A 26,677-nucleotide genomic window follows, 5' to 3' on the forward strand; every position below is an offset into this window, starting at 1 on the left:
ATTATAATGAGGTTGAGACCGAAAATGGTAATTTTATGGTGACCTGTGTATCTATAAGACTTCAGTTCTCACGGAACATATTTTATACCAACAAAATGAAATAATATTAGCATTCCATTTGCAAAAAGGTATCAAAGTTAAGATACATGACATAAGTACTACACTAAAAAACAAACATCAGTGTTAGATTTGCTTCTAAGGAGACAGAAATTTATGAATGCATATGGTAATACAGGCGAGTGTTTTAATAGATGTGTTTTCTTTATGTCATTCTTATTAATATGACAGAATCTGCTAGCGTGTGAGAAAAATATAGACATTATAAAATATATATAACATTCCAGATCCTTGGTTTTTACAGAGTATAATCTGTGACCTTCATAAATTCCTAAATTCAAGAAATTATATATTTTAATATTTGTACAGTACAGCCTCTAAATTTGATCCCAGATCACATGTTCTGCAGTCATCCTAACACCAGAAATTACCCCCTCCAACTTATATTAGTTTTGGTTTTGGTTTTGGTTTTGGTTTTGAAGAGAGAGAGAACACAAGCATGGGAGAGGGGCAAAGGAAGAGGGAGAATCTAAAGAGGCAGGCTTTACACCCAGTGCAGAACCCAATGCGAGGATTGATCTCACAATCCTGAGATCATGACTTGAGCCAAAATCAAGGGTCAGATGCTTAACTGACTAGGCCACCCAGGTGCCCCTTCGTTTTCTGTCGTATTTGGTGACCACTATTCTCAGAGAAGCAAAATTTTCATTCTTTCCTAGAAGCACTGTGAGGGCAAGCCAGCTAAAAAAGATGGGAGATAGGCAGAACACTTCTTGGAGGAGGTGGCATCTTAGACAAATCCACAGAGCAATGCTGGATCAAGGACAGTCCAAGTAGAGGGAGCTCTGGGTGTCCAGGCTTGGAGACAGCAGTACAGCAATTTCCTGTCTTGGGACGGTGCGGGGGAGATGAGGATAGAGAGCCAGAGATAGAAGTGGTAAGCTGGGGACAGATACAGAGGATTTTGCCCTAAAGAGTTTTTATTTTATCTAGATGGCAGTGCAAAACTCTGAAAGGGTTTTTGGCATGAGAGCAATGAAGTTTGTTTGGTGCCTTCATGAAAACAATTTTTTTTTCTCTGTCTGCAAGGCGGAAAACAGGATTGAGACTGAAGCAAGACTGCATTCTATGTGTTACGAGGAATTCTTCATTCTATAAATGTATTTTATGTAGTATTTATTTATACCAGGTCTATGGCTAGTGGTAGGGATACAGGACATAATAAAACAGCTTTTTATAAACATTCAGGGAAATAGAGGGATCTTGTAGCTCTTGCCCCAAAGAAGCTTATTGTCTAGTTTGTGAGACAGAAAAAAACACAAATTAAAGGGGCATAGAAATACTTATTTAAAAGGATTTATCATTTACTTAGTGTAAACAACACTGAACAAAATGTAAAGGCTTAGTAGAAGCAGTTATGAATACAAGAATCAGACATGATATATATTTCTCCAGGCTTACCTTGGAGATATTGCAGGTTCAGTTCCAGACCACCACACTAAAGCTTTTAGTGCAGTAAAGTGAATATCACAAAAAAGTGGGTCAAATAAGTTTTTTGGTTTTTCAATGCATACAAAAGTTATGTTTATACTATACTGTAGACTATTAAATGTGCAATTGCCTTATGTCTAAAAAACAATAACATACTTTGATTAAAAATATTGCTAAAAAATGCTGTTATCTGAGCTTTCAGAAGGTCATAATCACTGATCACAGATCACCATAACAAATATAATAATAATGAATAAGTTTAAAATATTGTGAGAATTACCAAAATGAGAGACAGAGACATGAAGTGAGCAAATGCTGTTGGAGAAATGGTGCTAGCAGACTATCTGGACGGAGGGTTGCCACACACCTTCAGTTTGTTTAAAAAAAAAAAAAAAAGTATCTGTGAAGTGCAATAAAATGAGGTATTCCTGTAATCTCTAATAATATTTAATCTTTTACTTCAAAGTTTTTTTGCCAAAATAAGACCAATCAGTTATTTTGAATGGCTGGGTAATACTTTAATCAGACAGACTTGAAAATACTTTTTGGTTTAATATTTCATTGTTTTAAATGTTTGACCAAAAGCTGATTCTGTCAGTAGTGGCTCTTCCTACCTAAAACTTTTTCTTTGATGATGTTGACTCATAAGAGATTGATTATAACACACATGACCATAAACAGCTGGACGATAAATTGGTATGTATCACATATACGCTAAAGGTTATTGTGCTCATAGATGTTTCTTACATTGTCATGGCTCTGCCTTCATGTAATCAATCCTGTTACAGTGAAGGTGACTGGAGAGATGTGAATGCTCGCTTGTGGTTGTCCACCTCACTGTTACTCTTTCTCTTGTTAACCCACTCAATGCTACTGCAGTTATCTTAGGGAAACTGGGGTTCATAGTAAGTAAATGGATTGAATTGTTGAAACGCACTGAATTGTTTTTCTGCTCATTTTATGATTTTATGTGTTTTCTAAATTGGAAACAAAGCCTAAAATAACTTTTTACTTTCATAAAATTGAATCTCCACTTTGGTGTTCTCTCAGAATTTGGTCATTGTTCTATAAATCTTGAGTTCTAAAATTGACTCTTTATTGATGGGAGAAAATGTTGGCAATTTTTCTAAGGAAAATTTAGGAGGCTTTTCAGGATAAAGTCTGCTCTGTGTTGAAAATAAGAGTTGAATGCTTCATGAACAACTAAGGAAAGAAGTGAGGATATTATAATTTTAATGTTCGTAATGTTGGTGTCATTATGTGGGTCTGTTACAGTCCCAGATTGGTTATAAATAATCATGACTGAGTGATACATGTATTTGGGGTTTTTACATTTTTGTTTCTAATTTAGTTGAATTATCAAATCTCTCTTGCTACTTTTTTTTTAAGATTTTATTTATTTATTTGAGAGAGAGAGAGAGGTCACAGGTAGGCAGAGAGGCAGGCAGAGAGAGAGGGGGAAGCAGACTCCCTGCTGAGCAGAGAGGCCAATATGGGGCTCGATCCCAGGATCCTGAGATCATGACCTGAGCTGAAGGCAGAGGCTCAACCCACTGAGCTACCCAGGCACCCAAATCTTTCTTGCTTCTATGTTTTGTATAATATGAACTGTGTCAGGATTTTGTTTAATTTTAATACCCTAAAAATAAACTTTTAGCTGAGTAAATGTAGGCCTGGATGGTGTTATTATCATAGCAGATTCTGTGTAATGTGTCAGGCTTCTTGGGGGGAAAAAATGCATCCTTTAAGAATATACTTCTGACAAATTTAAGGCAGGTTAGTAACACATTTACCTTCATATTATATCATATAATCCTCTCTAAAAGGGTGCCATCATTTCTTTATTCTAATTTTTTAAAAGTTCTGTCAGAGGTCATTGATCATCACATGTACTTAGACATTTTCTTATAACATTTAAATTGGAATCAACAATAATTCTAGTTGACATTTTTATCAGTATTCTGAAAAAAAATGAGGTTGGATTACATTATTCTCTGAGAGTGATCACTAATTGAAGTGTTTCTATGTGATATGTAATGACTTGATGTCAACTTGGGAAGATTTAATTGATCAGCTTGTGATAGGCTTGTGTTCCAGAAGGCTCTTGTATATAGATTTTTCTTTTTGGATTTGGTTTTACAAACTAGATATTATAATTGGTGGCTAAATAATGAAGCCAACTTTCAAAAATCAATTTTTGTTCCGTATATAACTACCACTTAAAATGATGTCCACTGAGAATATGTATTTTAAATTTCAACTTGAGACAGAAAGAGTAGGTTTGATTCTTTCTATTATTATGGAAGATAGTTAGGCTGGCCAGAGATGGGGGTAGGAATGCCTTGAGATAGTGACTTTACTTTTTTAACTTTCTACATCTAACTAAGAACAGGATAACCTTAATTTGTTCTGAATGGGGAACAAGAGGCATTGTGAGAATAGTGGACATAGTAACTCTCTTACATCTGTATTTATCTACCATTCCCTTTTTTGTGTAATTTATTCCTAAATTTTATGTTGTCAGTTTTATATATGTTTCTTCATATTTTGCATCAAAATTTTAGAAAGCAGAATAAAGAGTATAACCTAGTTATATGCAGAGTAAACACTTAAAAATATGAAGAGAATTCAAATAGAGACATTTTTATGAGACAGATAAAATTTAAATTAAATAAATATAGGAACTAAGAACTCAACTGACATTTATTAATGTTAGACATAGTCATAGTTGATCAAGCTTCCTCTTTCCAGGATCCAGTCTTATCTCCTGCTTTCCCTCTTTTCTCTCCTGGTTCATAGAGTTCTGTAATTCCTCAAGAAGTACGATTATCTGATTTCTGCCTTTTTGGCTTATTGGTGGTAATTGAGATGAGCACCTCCTACCTAGTTGTATCTGTGTCCTTTGTACTTCCAAAGTTGGTGACTTGTGTCTTTCTTGTAGGGTATGAAGGCAGTAAGAAATAACCAGCACCTTCTTTTCATATCACATTCTTTTAAAGCATCAGTGTCCTTAGTTAGGCAGTCTCAGTTTCAAGACATTAGGCTACAGTTTAAATGCACAGTAAAGAGTTCCAATTTCCTGTTAGGGGATGAGGAGATTTTCACTATCCTGCACTCTTTTTTGCTAATACGTTTTACATTTGAGATTCTGTCACTTATACCATCCTATTTTCTGGCACCAACTTCTAAATTAGTTTGCTTTAAGATATAAGCCGCAGAAATGCAAGTAAGCAAAAAAAGAATTTTTTTGCTCGATAACTGGGAAATCTTTCTATCTCTACATTCTTCTATTTTGTTGTTGTTGTTGCTGTTGACAGAGTGTCTCCACATGGTAGCAACGATTGACTCAGGTAGCTCCAGGTGTAGCATAAGGCCAATATATAATGGCATATATGGAGGTAAAAAGACTCAACTTTGCAAATAAATTTGGGGAGGGGCAAAGATAAATACCTTTAATCATATAATTATTGGTTACTCAAGCTCAACTGAGTCCTACTAGGGATTTTGGCATTCATGTATATGGAGTGGCTAGGATAGAAGCCCAAAGGGACTTGGAGAATGAGCACACTAGGGTATTGGTGTGTCAAATCTCCATTTATAGTATGAGATAAAAGGTAATTAAAAAATACATATGTCAGAAACAAGGAAATGGTCCTCATACCTGGGAAGTCAGACAGGAAAAGGCCTTCTTAGTCAGGAAAGTTCGGTTGGTCAGGAAAGCACAGGACATCTTAATTGATTAATTGATTTAATTGATTGCATCAGTATTATGTGTAAAGAGGAAGGAGTAGTTCCCACAGCTACCTTCCCCTTCAAAGCACAATTCTGTTATCAAAAGAAGGAGAGACTTGGACAGGATTCTGGTGCAGATAAATACGACTGATTCTTTTACTAACTTCACTCACGAATCTTTTTTTTTAAGATTTAAGACTGAACTACCCAGGCACCCCGACTCACAACTAATGTATTTACCAGTTGTATGTCTTTGGGCAAGTTACATAACCTCTTAAACCTTAATATCTTTATTGCAAAATGGGGAAATAGTAGCAGCACCTAAGTTGTAAGGTTGTTGAAAAGATCGATTAGTTAATGCACATAAAGTGCTAAGCATAGTGCTTGGCACATAAGGCTCCATATAAAGGCGGTTCTACCACGACCACCACATTCATCATCATCGTCATGATTAGCAGTAGCAGCAACAGCCTCCTCCACTCATCATCCCCTCATCTCCACCCCTACTATCCTACTCCAGGCCTTCATCAGTGCTCCACTGAATCTTTGCAGATCTTTATCATCCTATTCTCCATATCGTGGGCAGTCATCTTTTAAAAATTTGAGGGCACCTGGTTGGCTTGGTTGGTTAAGCATCTAACTTCAGCTCAGGTCATGATTCCTGAGTCCTGGGATCAAGTCCTACATTGGGCTACCTGCTTAGCGGGGAGTCTGCTTCTCCCTCTACCCATCCCCCCCGTTCGTGATCTCACTCTCTCTCAAATAAATAAATAAAATCTTTAAAAAACAAAACAAAAACATGAATTTGATCCTACTAACCCCTTGCCTAAAATGCTCCATTATCTCTTTCCAGTGGCAGAAAAAAATTCAGATTCCACTACATACACTGTTTTTGTGATGTTCCATCACTCTATTTCCTGTGAATTTTGTGAGAAGTAGCATTTACTTAATTAACATTACTGCATAATTTCGAATTCTGCATAATATTGAGATATAAATAATATATTTAGATGTTAGCAGATATAATATTGGTGGTTTGATGGGTAATTGACATGACATTGTAGGCTTTTGATAGTTGTTAGGTATCTTTTTTGTTTTTGTTTTATTTTAATCAAGTTTCAAATCAGCTTAAATAGTTTGACTTAAAAATTTATAGCTCAAATTTTGAAAACTGAAGAAGAGGGGCTGTAGGAGGGAAATGTGATATAGTGGTAATGGCTTAATTGGAAAGGTGGGAAACTAAGTCAAAGAGAGTATGTATGTTTTAGACCAGATGTTCTTGTGAAGAGTTTCCTCAAGAAAAGATCACCCAAATACAGATCTTCCTTGACTTAAGATAGGGTTACAACCTAATAAACCCGTTGTAAGTTGAAAATACCATAAGTCAAAATACATTTAATACACCTTAGCCTAGCTTAACTTAAATGTCCTCAGAACACTTATATTAGCTTAGAGTTGAGCAAAATTATCTAATACAAAGCTTATTCTTTAACAGAGTGTTGAATATCTCACATAATCTATGGAATACTGAAATAAAAAATATGCTACAGTGCTCCACATGTAATGTCCCAACTATAAATGTAAATTTGGTAGTGATTTGAATTTAATAATTATATATAAAATACTAATATGAATTTAGGGATAACGTTAGTGAAAAATTTTAAAGGAAATACATAGAAAAATTAGTTTAAATCAGCTTACCACAAATTTGAAATGCACTTTTTAAAAGCATATCTTAGAAGGGTATTTTAAGAATAGAAAACCAAAAATTGAGGTTAATAAATGTCTTGATCAGGTACTGCAGAAGTGTGTTGTTTCCTGTTGTATAGATGTTAATTGATAAATTTAGGAAAAAACTAAATTAACAATATAGTAACAAAAGAAAAGGAAAATGGCCCATGATCTCATCACCATATTCTGTTTTTGTTTCTGTTTGAGATCATTCTTACATACAGATGCTTTTTGTCTTAACAATGAAATATAACCATATTTCTATGTAATTATATATTCCTGCCAGCATAATTTTTAATGGCTCCATAGTAATCGATTATTATTCCATTGATGTTGTTAGTAATTTAAAAGTTTCTAAACTCTGCTATAATAATAACCTTCCAAAATAATACTTTAGTTAAATTATTTACATAGTGATAGTTGTTTTTTCAGGCAAATGTATAGAAATCAAATTATTTGGCATACATAGTTTTAAGATTTGTTAACCATGCTATCTTTTGTGATATATAAATGATTTTCTTTAGAAGATAGATACAGGTTTTGTCAGGATGCTGGGACACACTAGCCTCTTTCATTTTTCCCATTCTTCTGTTTTCCTCCTCCTCCTCAATTAATGGTCCATTCATTTAAGCATTTATTGACCATGAAAATAGAATAAGTAGCCATTGCTGAGTATCTTCTATATGCTAGGAACTGTTCTAGGTGCTTTGCATACTGTTAATTCATTTAATCATCTGCAAATGCAAAATGTATGTTGTTATTTCCATTTGATATATAAGTAATAGGCTTGAGGGGATAAAACATATTACCCATAAGAATTCAAGAAGTGGAACGTGGCCCCTTGTCTGTCTGATTCCTAACTCAAAACTCTTTCTATGGTGCTCTGTTTCGAAGCAGCTATTGGTTTTAGGGGGGAAAGAGCAATCAAGAGTTTAATTTTAAGATACATTAATTATTAAAAATCAAGGAGAGACATCAAGCATGCAGTTGAATTTAGAGATCAAGTAGGGGTAGAGGAGCCAGTAAAGGAAGCTGAGAAGCCAGTTGCCAAAGAAGTAGGAGTATGGGAGAAAGTGAGAGATAAGGATGGAAAGGTCCATTGAGTTTACTGAACATCAGCAGTGTACAGGTAAATGTTTAACAGCAGGCTCTGGGAGAAGAGGTGGGGGCAGGGGAATGCCTTTGTTTTTTCACTTTTCCTGATTTCTGTGGTGTAAATATTTTCACTGCTGCCAATTTCAGACTATCAGCAGTTTAACAACTGGCTTCCAGATTTTTCTGAAAATTTAATGTCAGTTGTAGTACAATGTTTAAGTTGGTTCTAGCATACTACTGATTGAAGATCTTGACAAAAATACTGCCAGTGAAGTGGTGGAGTTAGAAGACAAGCTGAAGGATATCTAGTAGATAAATGTTATAGGGACAATAAAATGATTATTTTGAAGAGACTGGTTAGAAAATATTTAAGTTATATGTTAAGCTATATGCTTGGGATGATGGGTGATTTTTCTTGCTGCCTATCACATTATATTTTTAAATGGGAGTGTTTTATTTTTATGATATATGGAAAACATAATCATTTAATAACTACTTCTGTTTATATGTACCTGTAAGGCATGAGACATAATCCTTGGTCTTATATTTTGTAATCTAAGTCAGAATTCATACAGAATAAATTTGTAGAGGAAGTCATTTTTTATTGAGGAAACAAGTATATAAATTTTGAGCTGACAGACAAATTTTTAGAGCCAAAGAGTTTTATGATCATTACAGAATATACACAACATCTAAAGATATTTTATACAAAAAGTCCTGATTTGTATTGTTGAAAATTTTGAGGTAAAAAAAAATTTATGTATAAAGTGGCTGAAATATAGACATAGAAATATTAGAAAGTGTTATGCTTCATTTATAATGTGAATTCACATACCAGTTAGTTGAGACCAGCTTTTTGTAACAAATACCTTTAATGATTTATTTCTGTTTTGTTTTGCTTCTTGGAGGATTACTCTGCAGTAGTTTCAGCTATTCAACTTGAATCATTTTAGACATTAGTAGGTAACCTGTTGTACCATGGTACTGTGGCTTTTTAAAAACAGTATTGTAGCCAAAAGTGGACATTCCTTTGCTTTTTCTTTATAAAAATCCTCTTTACTTTCTTTTTTTTTTTTGTCCCTGAAAATAAAGTAACTTTAAATTTCACTAGCATATTTTGACTTCAAGTTGTAAGAGTTCTTATTTTTGTTTTGCTATAGTTTTCTGTAAAATTTGCAAGAAATGTGTTACAAAGATAATGTGGCATCTAAAATTATCATACTCATGATCCTGGGAAATTTTAATCAGCTTGGAAGAAAAGATCACACAAGTTAAGTTTAGTTTCTTATGTTTGACTGATGCTTCCTATATGAGAGCTTTAGTTGTTTTGACGCATTATCCTTTTGGTTTTTGCAAGTTTGATAATACGTGACATTTTGGTTGGTGTTTCCAGTGTATTTTCTGCAGTAAACATTGTTATTTGATTTAAAGCAAAAATAATATAAATTGTTATTTCTAAATGGTTTCTGACTTACAAGTTTAGCATCTCTTGTATAAATGCCCTGTTTATCAGGAAGGGAATGTTACCTGACTTACACAAGTCCACTAGTGCACACTTGAACTAAAGGCATTAATGGCAGTGAGTAGTATAGGATGAGAGTAAGAATGCAGTGTTACATTTGATTAAAAATTCTTGTGTTTATGGGGCACCTGGGAGGCTCAGTGGGTTAAGCCTCTGCCTTCAGCTCAGGTCATGATCTCAGGGTCCTGGGATCGAGCCCCACATTAGGTTCTCTGCTCAACAGGGATCCTCCTTCCCTCTCTCTCTCTGCTTGCCTCTCCTCCTACTTGTGATCTCTCTGTCAAATAAATAAAATCTTAAAAAAAAATTCTTGTTTTATTATATGTCCAGGATATGCTAGGAAGATGAAATAATCCGGTTTCTGAGGAGTTTTATAAGAAACACAGAAATGTGACTGACAGAACTTATTTAGCTATCAGAGTTGGTTGAAAGGAAAGGAATAAGGAACGGTCCTTTATAGTTTAGGGTTTAATGCATTAGGATTAAGAGCTCTGATGACTCAGGTAAAATGGCACAGCTACAGGGAACATGTTAGGCTCCACAAAGCAGTGTCACCATACCCCATTACCTCATCTTCTCTAATGCTCCTTCATTAGAAGAAACAAGCATTATACCCATAGAGGGGTGACCCAGAAAATGTTTTTTCTTCTTGAAATTGTTAGAAAATACAGATTACAAGAGATTATGCTACCATGGTGATATGAACATACAGTAGTAATTACCAAAAACAGCCCTTTATTTTTTAAAATGATTTCTCTTTATAAGAGCTGTGTATATTCAGTCTGGGAAAGAGTGAATGATCATTTATTCATTCCACAATATTAACTTGAGGCTTACCATGTGGCAGATACTATGTTAGAAGGGATATATTGGTAAAAGAATACAGTTCAGAGATATTAAAGTCTAGCACAGGAGAGAGATTCTGGCTGTTCTCTTCTGTGCTGTTGTGTACATTGCTGTGCACAGAGCGAGGGTGCTTGGCTCAGTCTCTGTGGGGTTGGAGGAGAAGGACCTCCCAGGAACAGTGAAATCCAAGCTGAGAACCAAAGAGAGGCTAGAGGGAAGACTCCTGGGACATGCTCAGGCACTGTGCAGGCACGGATGCATGTGTGATGTGATAATAATACACCCAGAACACTCAGAACATGACTTTTCTCATTTTCCAGGAAGTGAAACTGTTTTAGGATATCTCTTAGTTACAAATGGAGAAAAGGCCAAATTGTGGCTAGAAATGCCCTCTGGCTAGGATGTAACAAAATTTTTAATGTGTTTAGAGGTAGAAGGAAAATTAAATTAATCCACTGACATATTTTATATATGAAACTTGTGATGTAGCCATATTCCTACAATTTGTTTATAAAGAAGGAAAATCAGCCAAGTTAAACATATGTATTCTCATTTAATGAATTGATTGATATTTTTATGATAGTCCTAACCTGTGTTCCATGAGGAAATACTGAAAATGACTCATGATTACTAATGATTTAATGCTACTAGCACAATGGTATCTTTGTTGCAGGGAAGTTAATACTGGAGTCTGGAACCTGACTGCTTGGTTAATCCCAGCTCTACCTGAGTTAGTTGTATGACCTTGGTCAAGCTCCTACAACTTCTTTATTTGTAAAATGAGAATGTTATTATAGTTGTACCCTGAGCTAAGTTCATTTGGTTTTTTAACTATATGAGGAATTTTATGTACTCCCCAAACTAAACTTTTTTTTTTTCCTTTTGAGTTTGTAAGAACTGGCTTGGACTTTGCATGCCTTTTGAGTATGACTGGAGAAGGGACATCTTTGCAGGTGTATCACGGGTGCGTGTTGTGTGTTTTCTCAGTGTTCTCATATTTATTCATTTATAGCAGCAATGATTTTATGCTTCACGCCCCCCTCTTTTTTCATTGACTTTTCTTTCTGTTTTTAAAGGGGATTTGAGATACTAAAGGATTAATTCAGTGAACACTGAGTATTATAAATTTTTAAAGGGGATTTGAGATACTAAAGGATTAATTCTGTGAACACTGAGTATTATAATCTCTGTGAGATTAGCCTTAAGCTTAATGTGTGTCACAATTATGAAAGAATATCATGAGAATAAAAAAACTATATCTTTGAATAATGAAAGAAAAATGCCATGTCAGATTACCAGTGTTCATTTTTGTGTCCTTTTATTCTGGGATTTGCTGGGGGTTTTGTTTTTTGTTTATTTTTTAGATTTTATTTCTTTATTTCACAGAGAAATAGGGAGAACCAGAGAGTCTAAGTGGAGGGAATGGTAGAGGGAGAAGGAGAAGCATGGAGCCCGGCAGTGGGGCTTGATCCTAGGACCTGGGATCACGACCCAAGCCAAAAACAGACACTCAACCAACTGAGCCACCCAGGGGTTCCCAGGATTTGCTGTTTTTATATAGCATAATGGACATCAATTTTGGGGTATTTTATATATATATATATATATATATATATATATATATATATATATATACCTTTTCCCCCTTGAAATTAATAATTAGTGGTGATTATGTTTTTATCTAAAATTCTGCCTGCAAGGGTTTTTTCAGGGACACATTATGAGGCAAGTTTCCAGCCCAGGACTTTTATGTGTGGTGTTACTTCTTGGATTACTCTTCTTGACTTTCATTGTATTGCTTCTCATTCTTTAGGACGCAGCCAAAGCACACTTCTTCACAGAACTTTTCCTCCTAAATTGGTATACTCCTACTCCTCCCAGTTTTATATAGAAGTCTATATATTTCCCTCTTAGTCATTATCACAATTTTAAACTGTTATTAGTTTACTTATTTGTTGTCTGCTGCTTCCTGTTATACCTAAAGCACCACAGGATAGAGAGATTATGAGTCTTACCACTGCTTTGTATAAAGTGACTAGAACAGTGTTGATGCTTTTCCAGAGTCCATGCTCACCTAACTATAGTATAGAATAACTGAATGAAGAAAATATGTAGGTAGCATTATTCCAATTTTAAAAGGTCACACAATTGCTCCGTGGTAGGACTGGGATTTAATTCCAGTTGTCAGTCTAATTCCAAAGACCTCATCCGGACCATGAGAAAGACAATTTCACAACTACTTCCTAATTGATTCTTCACCATAATCTTGTAATAATTATAATTATCCACACTTTCCAGATGAAGAAACTGGAGCTCTTTGTGACTTTGTCAAAGACGCATCACTCAGAAGTAGGAGAATGAACTTCTTTGGCTTGAGCTCAGTGTTTTTATGTTGTGCAGTGTTTCTCTGTAATCACTGAACTCGATCTCTGTCCCAATGTGCTTTGATGCAAACCTTTCTTACAGATAGTGTATTTTCTATTTCAGTGTTGCCCCCTTAGCTGAGCCCAGGTGACAGTGTTAAACAGGTAATGATTTTGAACTTAGAAGCTATCCCATTCCCATTGTTTTTAGTAACTGTATCTTTCCTTTAATAAATACTTACTGAATACCATTTGTTTGATTATATTACAGCTAGGTACTAGAAAAAACAATGCCGAGTAAGACTTACACTCCACCCTCATTTTGATTAATTCATAATAATATTTAAAGTACCTTCTGGGGCGCCTGGGTGGCTCAGTGGGTTAAAGCCTCTGCCTTCGGCTCAGGTCATGATCCCAGGGTCCTGGGATCGAGCCCTGCATCGGGCTCTCTGCTCAGCAGGGAGCCTGCTTCCCTTCCTCTTTCTCTGCCTGCCTCTCTGCCTACTTGTGATCTCTCTATCACACAAAAAAATAAATAAAATCTTAAAAAAATAAAAAAAATAAAGTACCTTCCTAAAAAAAAAAAAGAACATGGAATGTCAAAATGAATGAGATGCCTCTGGGCATGGAAAATGGGAAGATGGCCTTGATATATAGTTGATTTAAAAAGTATACAACAGCTATTGAGATGTGCATGAGTCTGCTTTTTTTGCTTAAAAATAAAATATGCATAGATATGTCTGTATGAATTATATAAAAAGGAAGAATAACCTCTGAAAATGTTAATATTGGCTATCCCTAGAGGTGGGCTTGGGTAGGCAGAAGGTAGTACTTTCATTCTATTTGTATTTCTTATGATAGGATTATGAGTGATTTTTTTACTTTTTAAAGTGTTTCTTAGTATTTTTTAATATAGAAAAATTTCAAAGGGTGTATAAGAGAATTTTATCTGGAGAATGTTTATAATATTTTAAGCGAAAAACAGTATTAGAGTAAGATTTTGATTTTCTGATCTATCTGAATTTTCTCTATAATATGATTTTTTATAATTTGACAGTGAAGTTTTTACTAAAGCATTCTTTCTGCCCTATTTTCAACAACAACAACAAAAAAAAAGCACAAAGGAAAAAATAAATACATCAAGGAAAGGTCCTAACTAGAGGTAGGGGTTGGAAGTAGGGGAGATGTGTAAATAGGGAAGCAACTTATTATCCAAGTATTTAAATTTGTTTGCATTAATATAATGCTAATAATAATCATAATAGTAACAGTGACAGCTCACATTTACTGCATGCTTATTAAAGCCAGATATTGTCCTAAGTACTTTGCATATATTAACTTAGTTAATCCTCTGTTATCCCTGTCTTAAAGAGGGGGCTCCGAAAAGTTCTTTCTTGCCGAAGATTACAAAACTATTACCTGTCCAAGCTGTGTTATAACCTATGCAGTCCTTCTCCAGAGGTTGTACCTGACACACTGCTGTCTCTGTCAGTTTGTGAGATTCCAGATACCAGTCCAACTCTTAATAAGGGTTTTAGGTTTTTTCTGCATTGATAAAAGACTTAAAATTTTAGGTCGGGATTCTGGTAGTATCCAAATTTTCCTAGTATCCAGACTTATTTTTTCAGCCCATCAGGGATTGGGAAAAAGCCTTTGTGATTTCTGCATCTCACCAGAAGTGAACAGCTGTAGGGGATAAAATTGTAGCCAACACATTGGTTGCATTCTGTTTTGTTTCTCTGGGTGGGCAGCTTGGCATAGTGGGAAATAGTGGCTTCAGGTAGAATTGAGTTTAAATTCTGGCATCAACATTCTCTAGCTTCTAGCCTTCTTTGTTTCTTTATTTGGAAAATAAAGATAATATTGCTCTTCAGGGTGAATATGAGAATTACATGAAATAATATAGGCAAAAGACCTTCAGAGTAGAGTCAGGCACATAGTAAAATCTTAATAAATATTAAGTCGCTTCTGGTAGATATCTCAGAATAAGTTGAAGAATCATCAGGAAACAAAATATACCGGATTTTTAACTATAAAATGCAGGTACAATTAATACTGGAAAATGAATATTCGGTGGGGAAGTATTAATATTTTAAGATGCCCGATTAATTCAGCACATTCCTATATACAAACCCAAATAATTTGTGGCGATTAGTAAATTCATTTTTAATGACCCTTACATTTCACATCATGAGAATGTAAAACATTGTAATCAGTTATCTTAAAAACATACATTAGAAACTAATGGTCTGGTGTGATAGGAAAATTTTATCACAAGTCAGACTAAACTCATACAGCAATCTTTTGTTAGTTTCTTCATTTAAGCTTTTATCCCTTTGCTCTTTTAGGGGCTCCTGGCTGGTTCAGTCAGTGGGGCATGCGACTCTCCATCTGAGGGTAATGAGTTCAAGCCTCACACTGGGTGAGGAGTCCACTTTAAAAAAAAAAAAAAGAGGGTATCACGTTGATCTTTTAGATGTTTTCACATTTTTGTCCATTTTTTGATGAATTTTTCCATTGTTTTTGCTAATCTCCCCCTTTTTTCTCCTATTTAAAATTAAATGTTACCAATTTCTATATATGTTTTTGTTTCATGTTTCTTCTTCAGGTCTTTTAAAAAAAAAAAAACCCTGCATTTTATCCCACTGCCTATATAGAAAAATATCTCAGTATATTTATTACTAAAGTGGCATGTGGTGTTGAGTAGTATTTTGGGTGGTTTGAAATCATCATGCCTTCTGAAGAAGTGTGGCAGAGAGCAATTAGATTCTGAGTGGAGAACTATGGAGATTTATTTCTGTTTGATTTTGGGGCTATTTCTTTATTTAAAATCAAATTTTCCACAATTTAGTAATTGAGCACATTCTGTTATTTATTTAATAGGTTAGCTCACTTTGAAAATACTTACTTTGTATCTCACTTCATTACATAACACCCTAAGAAAAGATACTGGATTTAAGTACATTCAAGAATAATGAAACATTTAAGGACCTTCCTTTCTTGACTTACTGTTATTCTTTTTTTGAAAAAAATGGTTATATGTGAAAACTGTGTTCTTTTAAAAGTACAGTTGTATTTTCTGCCTTATTAAAATAAGTTTATTTCTAAGAGCGATTTTTATTTTAAACAATAATTTTCTGCAGGAATTCTTCTCTCACTATTATTATCTTAGCATAATAAAGTACATTCAAAATTAGTAAATTACTTTTTTATTCTGTAATCTAATGTACATCATCAAATAAATATGAAAATCTTGTCCTTTTTTTTTCTTTTAGAAGAATTGAAATCAAACTCTCCCACACCTACATTCTGTATACATGATTGTTCATTGTTTTGTTTTGTTTTATATATACATGATTATCCAGATCCCTATCTGTAATCCAGGATACTTAGTTGCTCTCATGATGACCTAAGTTATTTGTACTTCCTGACCATCATAGATATTGGTGGCCCTAATTGGAATAACTTAAAAATTGATTCCTAAACATAGCAGTTCTAAAATTCATACTTCTCAAATATCTATTCAAACCTAATTGACAGCAAATAAAATACCTTCATATTTTACTTGTTTTGGAGGCTGAAAATTTCCTTCAGTGCACTCTGCAAGGGACCTCTCTCTGTTACATAAATCTTAACATCTTGAGACTACTGTGAGGACTATTGATAATGTATATAAAGGCCGGTGTGTGGTGCCTAATACATAGCAGATAGTCAGCAAGAGGCAACTGCTGTTTTTATTCTCTAAGAATGACTGGAACAAATGCCAGTACATGCTTTCTGCTGAAGATGCTCATTTGTGTCCTACTTATGTTCACCCTTCTTGCCTCCCTCAATTATCATTCTTGGATAGTAGTGCCAGCAGAAACTAAAGGTGGTCATTTTTCTTCTCTCTGAAGAAAAATATAATATTGACTGCAGTGGTTAAAAACAAGATACTTATGTTATATTTATAAAGCAGATCTTGAGAAAGGGTGATTTTTAAAAATTATCTCTGTAAATAGTCTTGGCTACTCTTTGAGATCTTACATATTTGAAAAAATATGTATTCTTTGTCAAAATTAATAGGTGATTTGAATCACCTATATTTAATCACCTATATTTAATATAGAATTGTACTTAGAAATAATTTTCCTTTAATTTCAAAGACGTGTAAAGCCCATTAGATTGGCTTTGGCTTCCAATGGTTGTATTGAGAAATTTCTTGCCATTTTGAGTCTTTATCTTTAGTCTGTGACTTACTTTGTCACTCAGGAGCTTTTAAGGGTCTTCTCTTTTTCCTGTCATTTGAGACATTTTACCTGGTACCCTTTGCCTTCAGTGGGTGTTTGAAAATGTATGGAAACAGTTTTGGACGTCAGTGTGACTAGGGAGGATGCTTTGGGATTTAGTGCCTGGATATGAGAAAGCTTAATTTTCTTAAAAAGCAGGAAAGCGTCTCACTCAAAATGTCAGTAGGCCACTGTTGAGAAATACTGTAACCTTTGTATATGACAAGAGAAACAAGACATGTACACCAAAGGCCAGTCAATATGTTTGGTAATGAGGTTGTAAACATGCTCTGTGAAACAATGAAGAAAGTATAAATGACAAGTTACAGATTGAAGTAGAATAAAAATCACTACATGAAATATAGACAGTAAATTATCCATTAGTATGTATTTACTATGTTACTGCTTTGGGTTACTAGTTGGACATTATCTGCACTATTGTGCTTACTCATATTTTTGACATTTTTTTCTGTATTTCCAAGTATTACCTGCTCTTAATTACTTTGATAAGTCAAAAAATTATTTATTCTTTTCTATGGTAGGATATCTATTTGTAATCTGAACACGTAACAATTCCAGATCCAGACAGAGTTGACGAGTAACATTTTTGCAGAGGCTAGAACTTGACAGACAATGATAGCATTGTGTATTTAAATTGAAGTGGAATTTGGGAAAGAGTTGAGCAATAGTTGTACAGTTTCATAGCAGCTTCTTAGCAGTTTGCAATTCTGTTTCATTAATGTCTCAGAAAATGAATTACCAGAATAGCATATATAGTTAGCTATATTACAAGAATGCAAACATTCAAGGACAAAGATTGATTCCTTCTAGATTTCCACCATTGTCTCATGGTTCACATCATTGTTTTACTTCACTGATGTGGCTAGCTGGCCACATTAGTGAAAACTGTAAATTAGAAATACATTAGGAATACAGAACTTGAAGGAAGCAGAGAGGGATTAAGATAATGAGGTGGGGAGGTAGTGGAAGATGGTAGAATAAGTAGCTTGATAATTCATACTAACATAACAATTGTTAGATATTTTTAAATAATCCAGTTCTAATGCAGAGCCTTCATTTAATATATATATAATAAACTTTTATTTTTCAGAACCTAAATCACAGCTGCAGCAGCTTCATCAGGGACAACACAGATTGTCAAATACTGAGCAAAATGGAGTAAAAGATAATAATCAACCAAGATATCTTCCTCGAAATGATACCAGACAGCCAAGAAATGAGAAACCTCCTCGTTTTCAAAGAGACACCCAAAATTCAAAGTCAGTTTTAGAAGGCAGTGGATTACCTAGAAACAGAGGTTCTGAAAGACCGAGTACTTCTTCAGGATCTGAAGTATGGGCTGAAGAGAGAACCAAGTGTGATAGACCCTATTCCAGATATGACAGAACTAAAGATACTTCATACCCTATAAATTCTCAGCACAGTGATGGTGCTTTCAAAAAAAGGGATAACTCTATGCAAAGCAGATCAGGAAAAGGTCCATCCTATGCAGAGGCAAAAGAAAATCCACTTCCTCAAGAATCCACTGATTATAATAATCAAAAACGTGGGAAAAGAGAAAACCAAACAGCAAATCCTGATCATTTTTATGACAGGAAACCACGAACAATAACTAATGAAACTTTCAGTGGTGTAAAAATTGAAAAACATTTTAATGTAAATACTGATTTCCAGAATCCTGTCCGAACTAATAGTTTCATTGGTGTTCCAAATGGAGAGACAGACATGCCACTGAAGGGCCGGCGAGTAGGACCTATTAAGCCAACAGGACCCATCACAGCTACGCCCTATGATGATAAAGTGTTTTACAGTAGTGGGCCCAAAAGAAGATCTGGGCCTATTAAACCAGAAAAAGTACTGGAATCATCTATTCCTATGGAGTATGCAAAATTGTGGAAACCTGGAGACGAATGTTTTGCACTTTACTGGGAAGACAACAAGGTATGCATGCACTGAAGTTATCATATACTAATATTACTAAATGTCACATTCCAGTGAGAGTATAGAAGGCCATGCTTTGGGACTGTGAGTTTTGTTCTATGGCCATAACTGTTTAAAGTCTTTGAAAGATTTATAGATAGGTAATTTATAAAAGGAAAAATAAAATATTTAATATTTTTATGAATGGTTAGGGAGAATCGGTCTCAAAATTTGGTTAGGTAAGGTTTGATTTTAAATTGTATATCAGAACAGTATTTAAAAGTAATTAAATGAAGTTGATCAGTTACTCCATTTATCATCAACTGAACTATCAATGTTTACTTTTCTTTCTAATAAAGTTATACTGATGCACAAGGAAGAAAATGAGTTGAGTGACACAGAGTTAAATCCTGCAGATTTCATTTTTAAATTGAAGAAAATATGCAATTGGCCTACTTAAAAAATAACGGGAAGGTTAATTATTTAGCTAACATTAATGATAATTATTAAGCCAATCATTTAGACATTCTTTAGTTCTATGTTATATATTGGCTACAGTAGAAAGCAAGAAATCATGGAGAAAGGGAAGGGAAAGACAGATACTAAGTCAAGAAGGAATACAGTGGAGCAGATAAGAATCTGGCTGAGAGGGATAACACCAAAAGGGAACAGGAGGGGTAAGCAGAAAGAGGGACCTTCAGAGAGAAGGACCTTTGCATGTGTTTTCCCTTCTGCCCAACATGCTCTTCTACCAACTGTTTTTCTTGTTCTTGAGGCTTGGCTCCAAGATCAATTCCTGGAGAAGCCTTCTTCACCCTGCCCCTTCCTCCTTCTATCACTGATGTCTTTCTCAATCAGTGCCTTGTTCACTTTCTAAAATTTACCACAGTATGTAAGTATTTTTAGTTTTGGTTCTAGGATTGATAAGCTCTTTCTCTTACCATAATGTTCAGTTTCTTGGAGGCAGGGCTATGTCTGTCTAGTTTTCCTCTGCAGCCCTGCTTCTCCCCAAATGGAGGGATTTCATAATTACTTGTACACCCTGTAATTAGTTAATTCTGAAGGGGGCACTTATATTGGATAAAAGGGAGATTGGTAGGGAACTGGACATATCAGCAAGATCATAGTAAAAAGCAAAAAAGAGGAGTTATAGTGTGAGAGAGCTGGGTGGATGTGAGGATTAAGTTAAAGAAAAAATATTTGAAAAAACTATTTCATAGATAGAGTAGTTTCAGTTGATAAGGTAAGGCTGTGCCCATGAGTATTTGTGTTTGGCTAAAAGGAGTAGTGGAGGCAGTTAACTGTAGTTTTCAGGGAACTGAAATTCAGGCTAGGGAATGTGGTTGGATCTTTTAAAAGGATGCAGTTGGGCCAGAGATCAGGAGCTAGGGCCTCTTGTGTTCAGTGACTGATGAAGCATAAGCAGGGTGTTAGGTATTTCCCAATGACAGCAAGGAGAAGGGTACAGGGTGGTATAACTAGATGGCGTAGTCATGCAAGGTTTTTGTATGAATGTGGGATTGCATCTGTCCAGAAGCAGCATCTCTACTGTTGAGTTTTTTTTTGTTGTTGTTGTTGTTTTTTACTGTTGAGTTTTTATTCAAGGCCAGAAGGAGAGGAGGAGACAGCACTAGCGTGTCGTCATTGCCGCCGCCGCCTCCTCCTCCTCCTTCTCCTCCTCCTCCTCTTCTCCCTTCTTCTTCAAGAAAAGCAGAAGCCATTCCAGAAATACCGTCAGACAATCTCATTGGTTGGAACTATTTCACTGGCTCTTCCCTTGTTGTTAGGAAGGCCTGGAAAGCAAGTACAGGTGATCTTCACCACCCAGACTCTTACTCTTACAACTCAGGTTACTCGCTTTCCAACATACAGGAACTATTTGATTTAGGTAGTGGGAGACTATTTATGTTCAGCTATTTCTCCCTCTTGGTAAAGGCAAGTAAAGGTAAAGTAGTTGGAAATTAGCGTTGGTTGATAGAGCTAATGGTATCTATCTTAGAGGGAATGGCTACTTGTGTCAGTTGCTTCTGTGAAAGTTTGATTAAGCTGAGAATGGAAAATTTTTTTTTGTATTGGACAATGTAAGATTATTGGTGATCTTGATGAGCAGAGGGAGTAAATGGAGTTCCAAGTTCAGTAACTTTTGAAAGGGTTAGTATATGACTCATGCTTTCTATTGAAATCGCACAAAGATCATGCCCTAGTAGTAAGTGCAAAACTAATACCAACAAGCCATTTCAAAGCCTAAAACCAGTGATTTACAGGCTCAAGGATATCTATTTGTACTCTGTCTGCTGCCAAAAGAAAATATAATATTCTTTTTGTGAAAAATAACATTTTCTAGAATCTCTTCTGTATTTCATCTGCAGTGTGTGGTATCCTATAAAAAATTAGGAGGTGTGATTAAAAATGCAGAGAGAGAAAATGAATGAGAAGTAAGCAATAGAGAATAATAACAGACCTACATATACTCAGATATTAGACTCAACAGATAAGTTCTTCAACAAATATTGAGTAAACTGTAGTTGAGTAGCTGCTAAGTGTCAGATACTTGGGACATATCAGATAGTTCTGACTATGCTATTACCCTAATTTCTTCAAATACATGATAAAATTATTAATAAAGCTTTAGTTTTAACTAGTTACCTCAAAAAATCAAATAATACTGAATTCATCTCTTGCCTTTTCTAAATATATTTAATATAATGGCATATAGTTTGTGAAAGAGAGTACCTAACAATTCCCAAAATGTTTTGATCTTTTAGAGTATTCTTAGAATAATTGGATGATCTAGGGTGACTATTTTGGTTTTAACTGGATGTGTACTTTTATTTTAGAGTGAGCGACTGTGGGCTCTTTAAAATTACACCCTTAAACAAAAATATTCATACTCTGAAAGAGATGGGATTACTTGTCTTCTGAAAACATCTAATTTAAAAGATAGCTTTTAAATGTTTTGTCAAGAATAATCAGTTTTCCAATTTTCTAACCAGAGACCAACCAAGACAAAGATTTAAGAAAGACATGAGTTATAACTGTTGTTAAGAAACTGTAATCTTAATTGCATTGTAGTGCAATATTGAGGATAATCAACTAATTAGTATAATCTATCATTTAAAAAATTTCTCACAGTATCTTGCCTTCTCTCAACCTTTATTTCCATAGAAGGATTTGAGAATTTGGGACAATTCTCCTTCTCTCTCTACTGTCATAATTAGTTCAGTTTTTCTGACCTCTCAACTGGAATACTGTACCAACCTCCAAAATGGTTTTCTTGTCTTAAACCTTATTCTTCTTCAATTTGTCATTGAAACTGTTATCACTGATCCTGGTCTTATACCATGTCATTCTTTCTAGTTAAAATCTGTCACCTGTGGGACAAATCTAGCCTATAGCATGCATACAGATCCCCATCTGCTGGCCCTTATCTTCTTGTCCCATCTGATTTCCTATTGGTTGGCCCTTCTCACATCATGCCATAATTAACTCTAAACTTTTTCCAGTTTCCTGCACTCATCTCCATATTTTATCTCTCAATAACTTTCTGTGGAACTCCCTCCTCAATTTTTTTACTTAGCTAAACCTTCTTCATCCTTGAAGACTATAGCCATTGTCATCTGCTCCAGCAAGTTCTTCCCAAACTCCTCAGCCTTATTAAGTGCAATATTACTGCACCATTAGTACAGTGCAGTCCATGTTATATAGAAGGCATTTTTTCCGCAGGTTATTTTTATTAGACTTTAAGCTTCTAAAAGGATGTCAACTTATTTGTTTTCCTCGGATATAACTTTTGTTTGTTGAACTTACCAGAACTGACATAATTATCTGAGAAGCTTACAACTGAAGCATAGGTCCAGAAATATAGCAATTCACAGATCACAGAAGTGTGAGGTTAAGAAATAAAGGAGGGATAGATAGATGTGAACATATATCAAGAACTCTAATATAAGAAAAATTCCAAAGGAAAGGAAAGGAGAGGAAAGGGGACTGGAGGGGAAGGGGGCGGAGGAGGGAAGGGAGGGGAAAGGAGGAGGGAAGGGAAAAGAAAGGGAAGGAAAAAAGGAAGGAAGGGAGGGAAAAAAAAAAAGAAAGAAAGAAAAGAAAAATTCCAGCATGGTGTCTCTAAACTTGCCAGCATCCAGACCTAGGAAAGAAACACTATAGATTAATTTAATAACCTTTGTGACATTAATCAGTAAAAACAGGTATTTTTTCCCTGGTATAGTCAGGATAATGTATTTTAGGATGTAGACAATAAGAATTTGTGTTGTCTTTAACATTTTCTATTTTGGTGAGCTTATGAAGAGATACTGTTAGAGTAGGTAGTGTTATAATAAGGGCATCCAACTGCCATAGTTTGAAAGAAATAGTCCTTAAAAGTAAATAGTTTTTTGTTTTCATTTCCTCTTCACTAAGCAACATTCAGACCTATAATTTGGGTCCTGAGTGGGTTGACCTGTGGTAGAGAAGTACTTCAATTAGTTAATTGACCTACTTCTAGTTACCTTAACAGAAAAAAATTTGATTGTTATTGTAATGCAAATCAGTTCCTTGTGAGTTTGTTAATGTGAATTAGTTCCCAGAGCCAAATTACATTAGGTAAACTGATAAAGTAGTCTGTTCTTGCAGTGTGTCCAATCCTGTAAATCCTGGATCTAAGTAATGTGATTACTCCTTATCTGATATCCCTACTTCACCCCAGCTGCCTGCAGCGACTGTGGCAGTGAGCCTTTTTCTTTGAGATTTATTTTTGTAGTATATTTCTGTTTGTTACATAAATTGCTCCATAGTTATATTTTCTGATCAGGACTCAGAATTGTCTTACTAATGTTGTCAAAGGGCTTCACTGGCTAACAACAAAACATAACACTAGTTCTTTTTATACCCATTAACATGTGAATATTCTCTACTGACCCTCTTCCTTCTGTCCTGAAATCTTACTAATGTCAGAACTCCTATGGCTGAGAGAATTTCTTTCCTTTTTTTATACAACTTATGATTATCTAAAGGTAAGTTTTCTTTCTTAAAAATATTATTCCCTTAAAAATTTTGTTTCAAGTATTATGTATTTGAAAGTTGCTTAGAGAGTAGATCTTAAAAGTTTTCAAGAAAAAAAGCTTTTGTAACTGTGTGTGGTGATGGACTTTAACTAAACTTACTATGGTAATCATTTCACAATATTATATGTATTTCACTAAAAATTAATTTTAAAAAATGAGCTTTCAAAAAAATGCACATTGTATTATAACACTTTGAGTATTTACATTTCCATCAAATATTGCCTTTGTAGACAATATCGATTGTCATATTTAAAACTGGTTTTTGTCTCCTCAGTTTTATAGAGCAGAAGTCGAAGCTCTCCATTCTTCAGGTATGACAGCGGTTGTTAAATTCATTGATTATGGAAACTATGAAGAGGTGCTACTAAGCAACGTCAGGCCCATTCAGACAGAGGCATGGGTACGTGATCCAAATTCTGTACGGAGGCATAAGCTATTTTGAAGAAAATGCATAGCTCTAAAAGATTAGTCATAGCAATAAAAAAATTTGCCAGTGGAAAAAAATATTTTGAATTTGCTTGAAACTGGCTACTCCTAAAATAAAATTCTAATTGGTTGCACTGAACTACAATAAAAGTGAATGCGTTGGAATTAACTTTTCTTGTGTAATGCTTTGTTATATTATGCTTTGGAAATAGGTGCCCTTTTTTACGTTTGCAAGTTTTTGTGCATATTTTGTTCCTTCCTAGCTTGTTCCTTTAAATTTGACTAAATTATGTGCAGCAGTTGTCAGATTTAAATCCCTGTTGGATACATGTATATTCTTGATTTTTTTAGTTACATATCAAATTAAGAAAAACACTTTAAATTATACATAAAGTCTTGCTGCATGTACTACATATATATTTACATATGTGTATGTACAGATTGACTATAGTATCTGTTTAATAATTATTTGATTTTGTTGCCCAATGTATGTCAAAGTTCTGTGATAATCTTGATGATGTAATTTAGAACTATTGGCCTCATGGGAGTCTATTTCATATAAGGACTTATGTGAGTTTGTATAGGTAGATTCTCAGCTACATTTCAAGAAAATCAGGAGGGTAAGGCATATTAAAATTAGTTTCATTAGTTTCATTACAGTTTTTTTTTAATTTCCCTTCTCTAATTTATAGGTAGCTGTTAATAAACTTACTGTTAGAAGTCTAATTTGTTTGTTTCTCTAAAATATCAAAATATACTATGAAATTGTATTATTCAGACATTAGCCTTATCATTGAAATATGTAGTGTCTTCTCATTTGCTGACTTTAGTTTAGTTTTGATCTTCTTACATTTTTTTGTCACCACCTCAGTGTCATCTACCCCTACCCCATCCCTTCTCCTCAAGAGAAATAAAACAATAACAAAAAGCCTAGTACCAGTAATTATGCTTTGGGCCATGGAACTTTATTCTTTACCTTTTTATTCTAGAAAAACTATCATTTTCTAGATAATTTATCATTTCATATTTTATAATATATTACTAATGTTTCATATATTTAATTAAGAGATCTTTCTCCTCACTCTCATTGTCTAAAGTTTAGACACTTTTTCTCTAAAAGACTGAAATACCATCAGTACTTAATTTATGTCTTTCTTTTCTTGGGGAAACTTGACATAACCATATCTTTGCCCTTCAGATTCTCATATGACTTGGCTATTTTCTTTCTCTTTTTTCCGTTAATACCTCTTAATCTTATTTTGATGGTAAAAATAATTATTTATTAAGTCTGTATTTCTAGAAGATGAGTCCGGGTTTGGTGTTCATAATGTGCTTTCAAATGTGTTTAACTATTACAGTCAAAGAGTCAAAATAGAGTTTTTACCTTTAGTTTTTTTTTTTAATTTTTTAAAGGATTTGATAAGAGATTGATTTTATTCTTTTCTCCCTAGAGAAAAATTTTGCTTCCTTGCTTTACCTCTTTTCTACTTCCTTTTTCTGTTTCAGGGTGGCCATACTGATGAGCACATTTGTCATTCCTCACTGTAGCTCTTCCATTCAAAGGTGTTGGGTATTGAGTGATAATTTTCTTTCTACAGTCAGTGGGTTTGCCTTTCCCTGCCTTGATAGTCTTCATTGCTTTATCATTGATTTTAAGTCCATGTAAATTTAGTTGGACAATAACTTTATCAGATGTCACAGCCCATGTAGCAATTCTGAACCACAGCAATACTTTCATATTCTTTCTACCCATTTGTGAATATTCATCTATGCTTTATTCCATTTTTTTACCAATTTACTTTTTTGCAGTCAGCTTAAAAATCTTGTAAAATGCTTGAAGTATTTTACAGAAAGAAGCAGGATAGAATCACTAAATCTTTTGAAGATTTTGGTATTTTTCTCTCCTGTGATTGTTGATATTTTATGATTTTATGTAAATTAACATAGCAGATATTTTTGCATCATAAACATTTTTTTGGGGGACAAGATCATTCTTCTTTATCTCCTTGAATAACTGACTTAGTTTGTAGAAGCATCTCCTTGATATGCAGATGATGTCACCATCATCTTCATTCATCTCCATTTTTAAAAATAATACGTATGTGCATATATCCATAAAAAGCCCCTGAAGAAAAAGAGTGCATG

General features: G+C 34.4%; 1 protein-coding gene across 2 annotated transcripts in view; it reads left to right on the plus strand.

Annotated features, from left to right (window-relative positions):
• Nucleotides 1–26,677, plus strand: part of LOC111146990 (tudor domain containing 3) — a 161,581-nt gene that overhangs the window by 101,745 nt on the left and 33,159 nt on the right. For both annotated transcript variants that reach the window (XM_022502811.1, XM_022502812.1), the window contains 2 exons: nt 18,217–19,067; nt 24,381–24,506. In XM_022502811.1, coding sequence (XP_022358519.1) covers nt 18,217–19,067; nt 24,381–24,506 — 977 coding nt within the window. The remainder of the gene's footprint in view (nt 1–18,216; nt 19,068–24,380; nt 24,507–26,677) is intronic.

This window comes from Enhydra lutris, unplaced genomic scaffold (genome assembly GCF_002288905.1).
Source record: "Enhydra lutris kenyoni isolate GAN:26980312 unplaced genomic scaffold, ASM228890v2 scaffoldscaffold15, whole genome shotgun sequence".
NCBI lineage: Eukaryota > Metazoa > Chordata > Mammalia > Carnivora > Mustelidae > Enhydra > Enhydra lutris.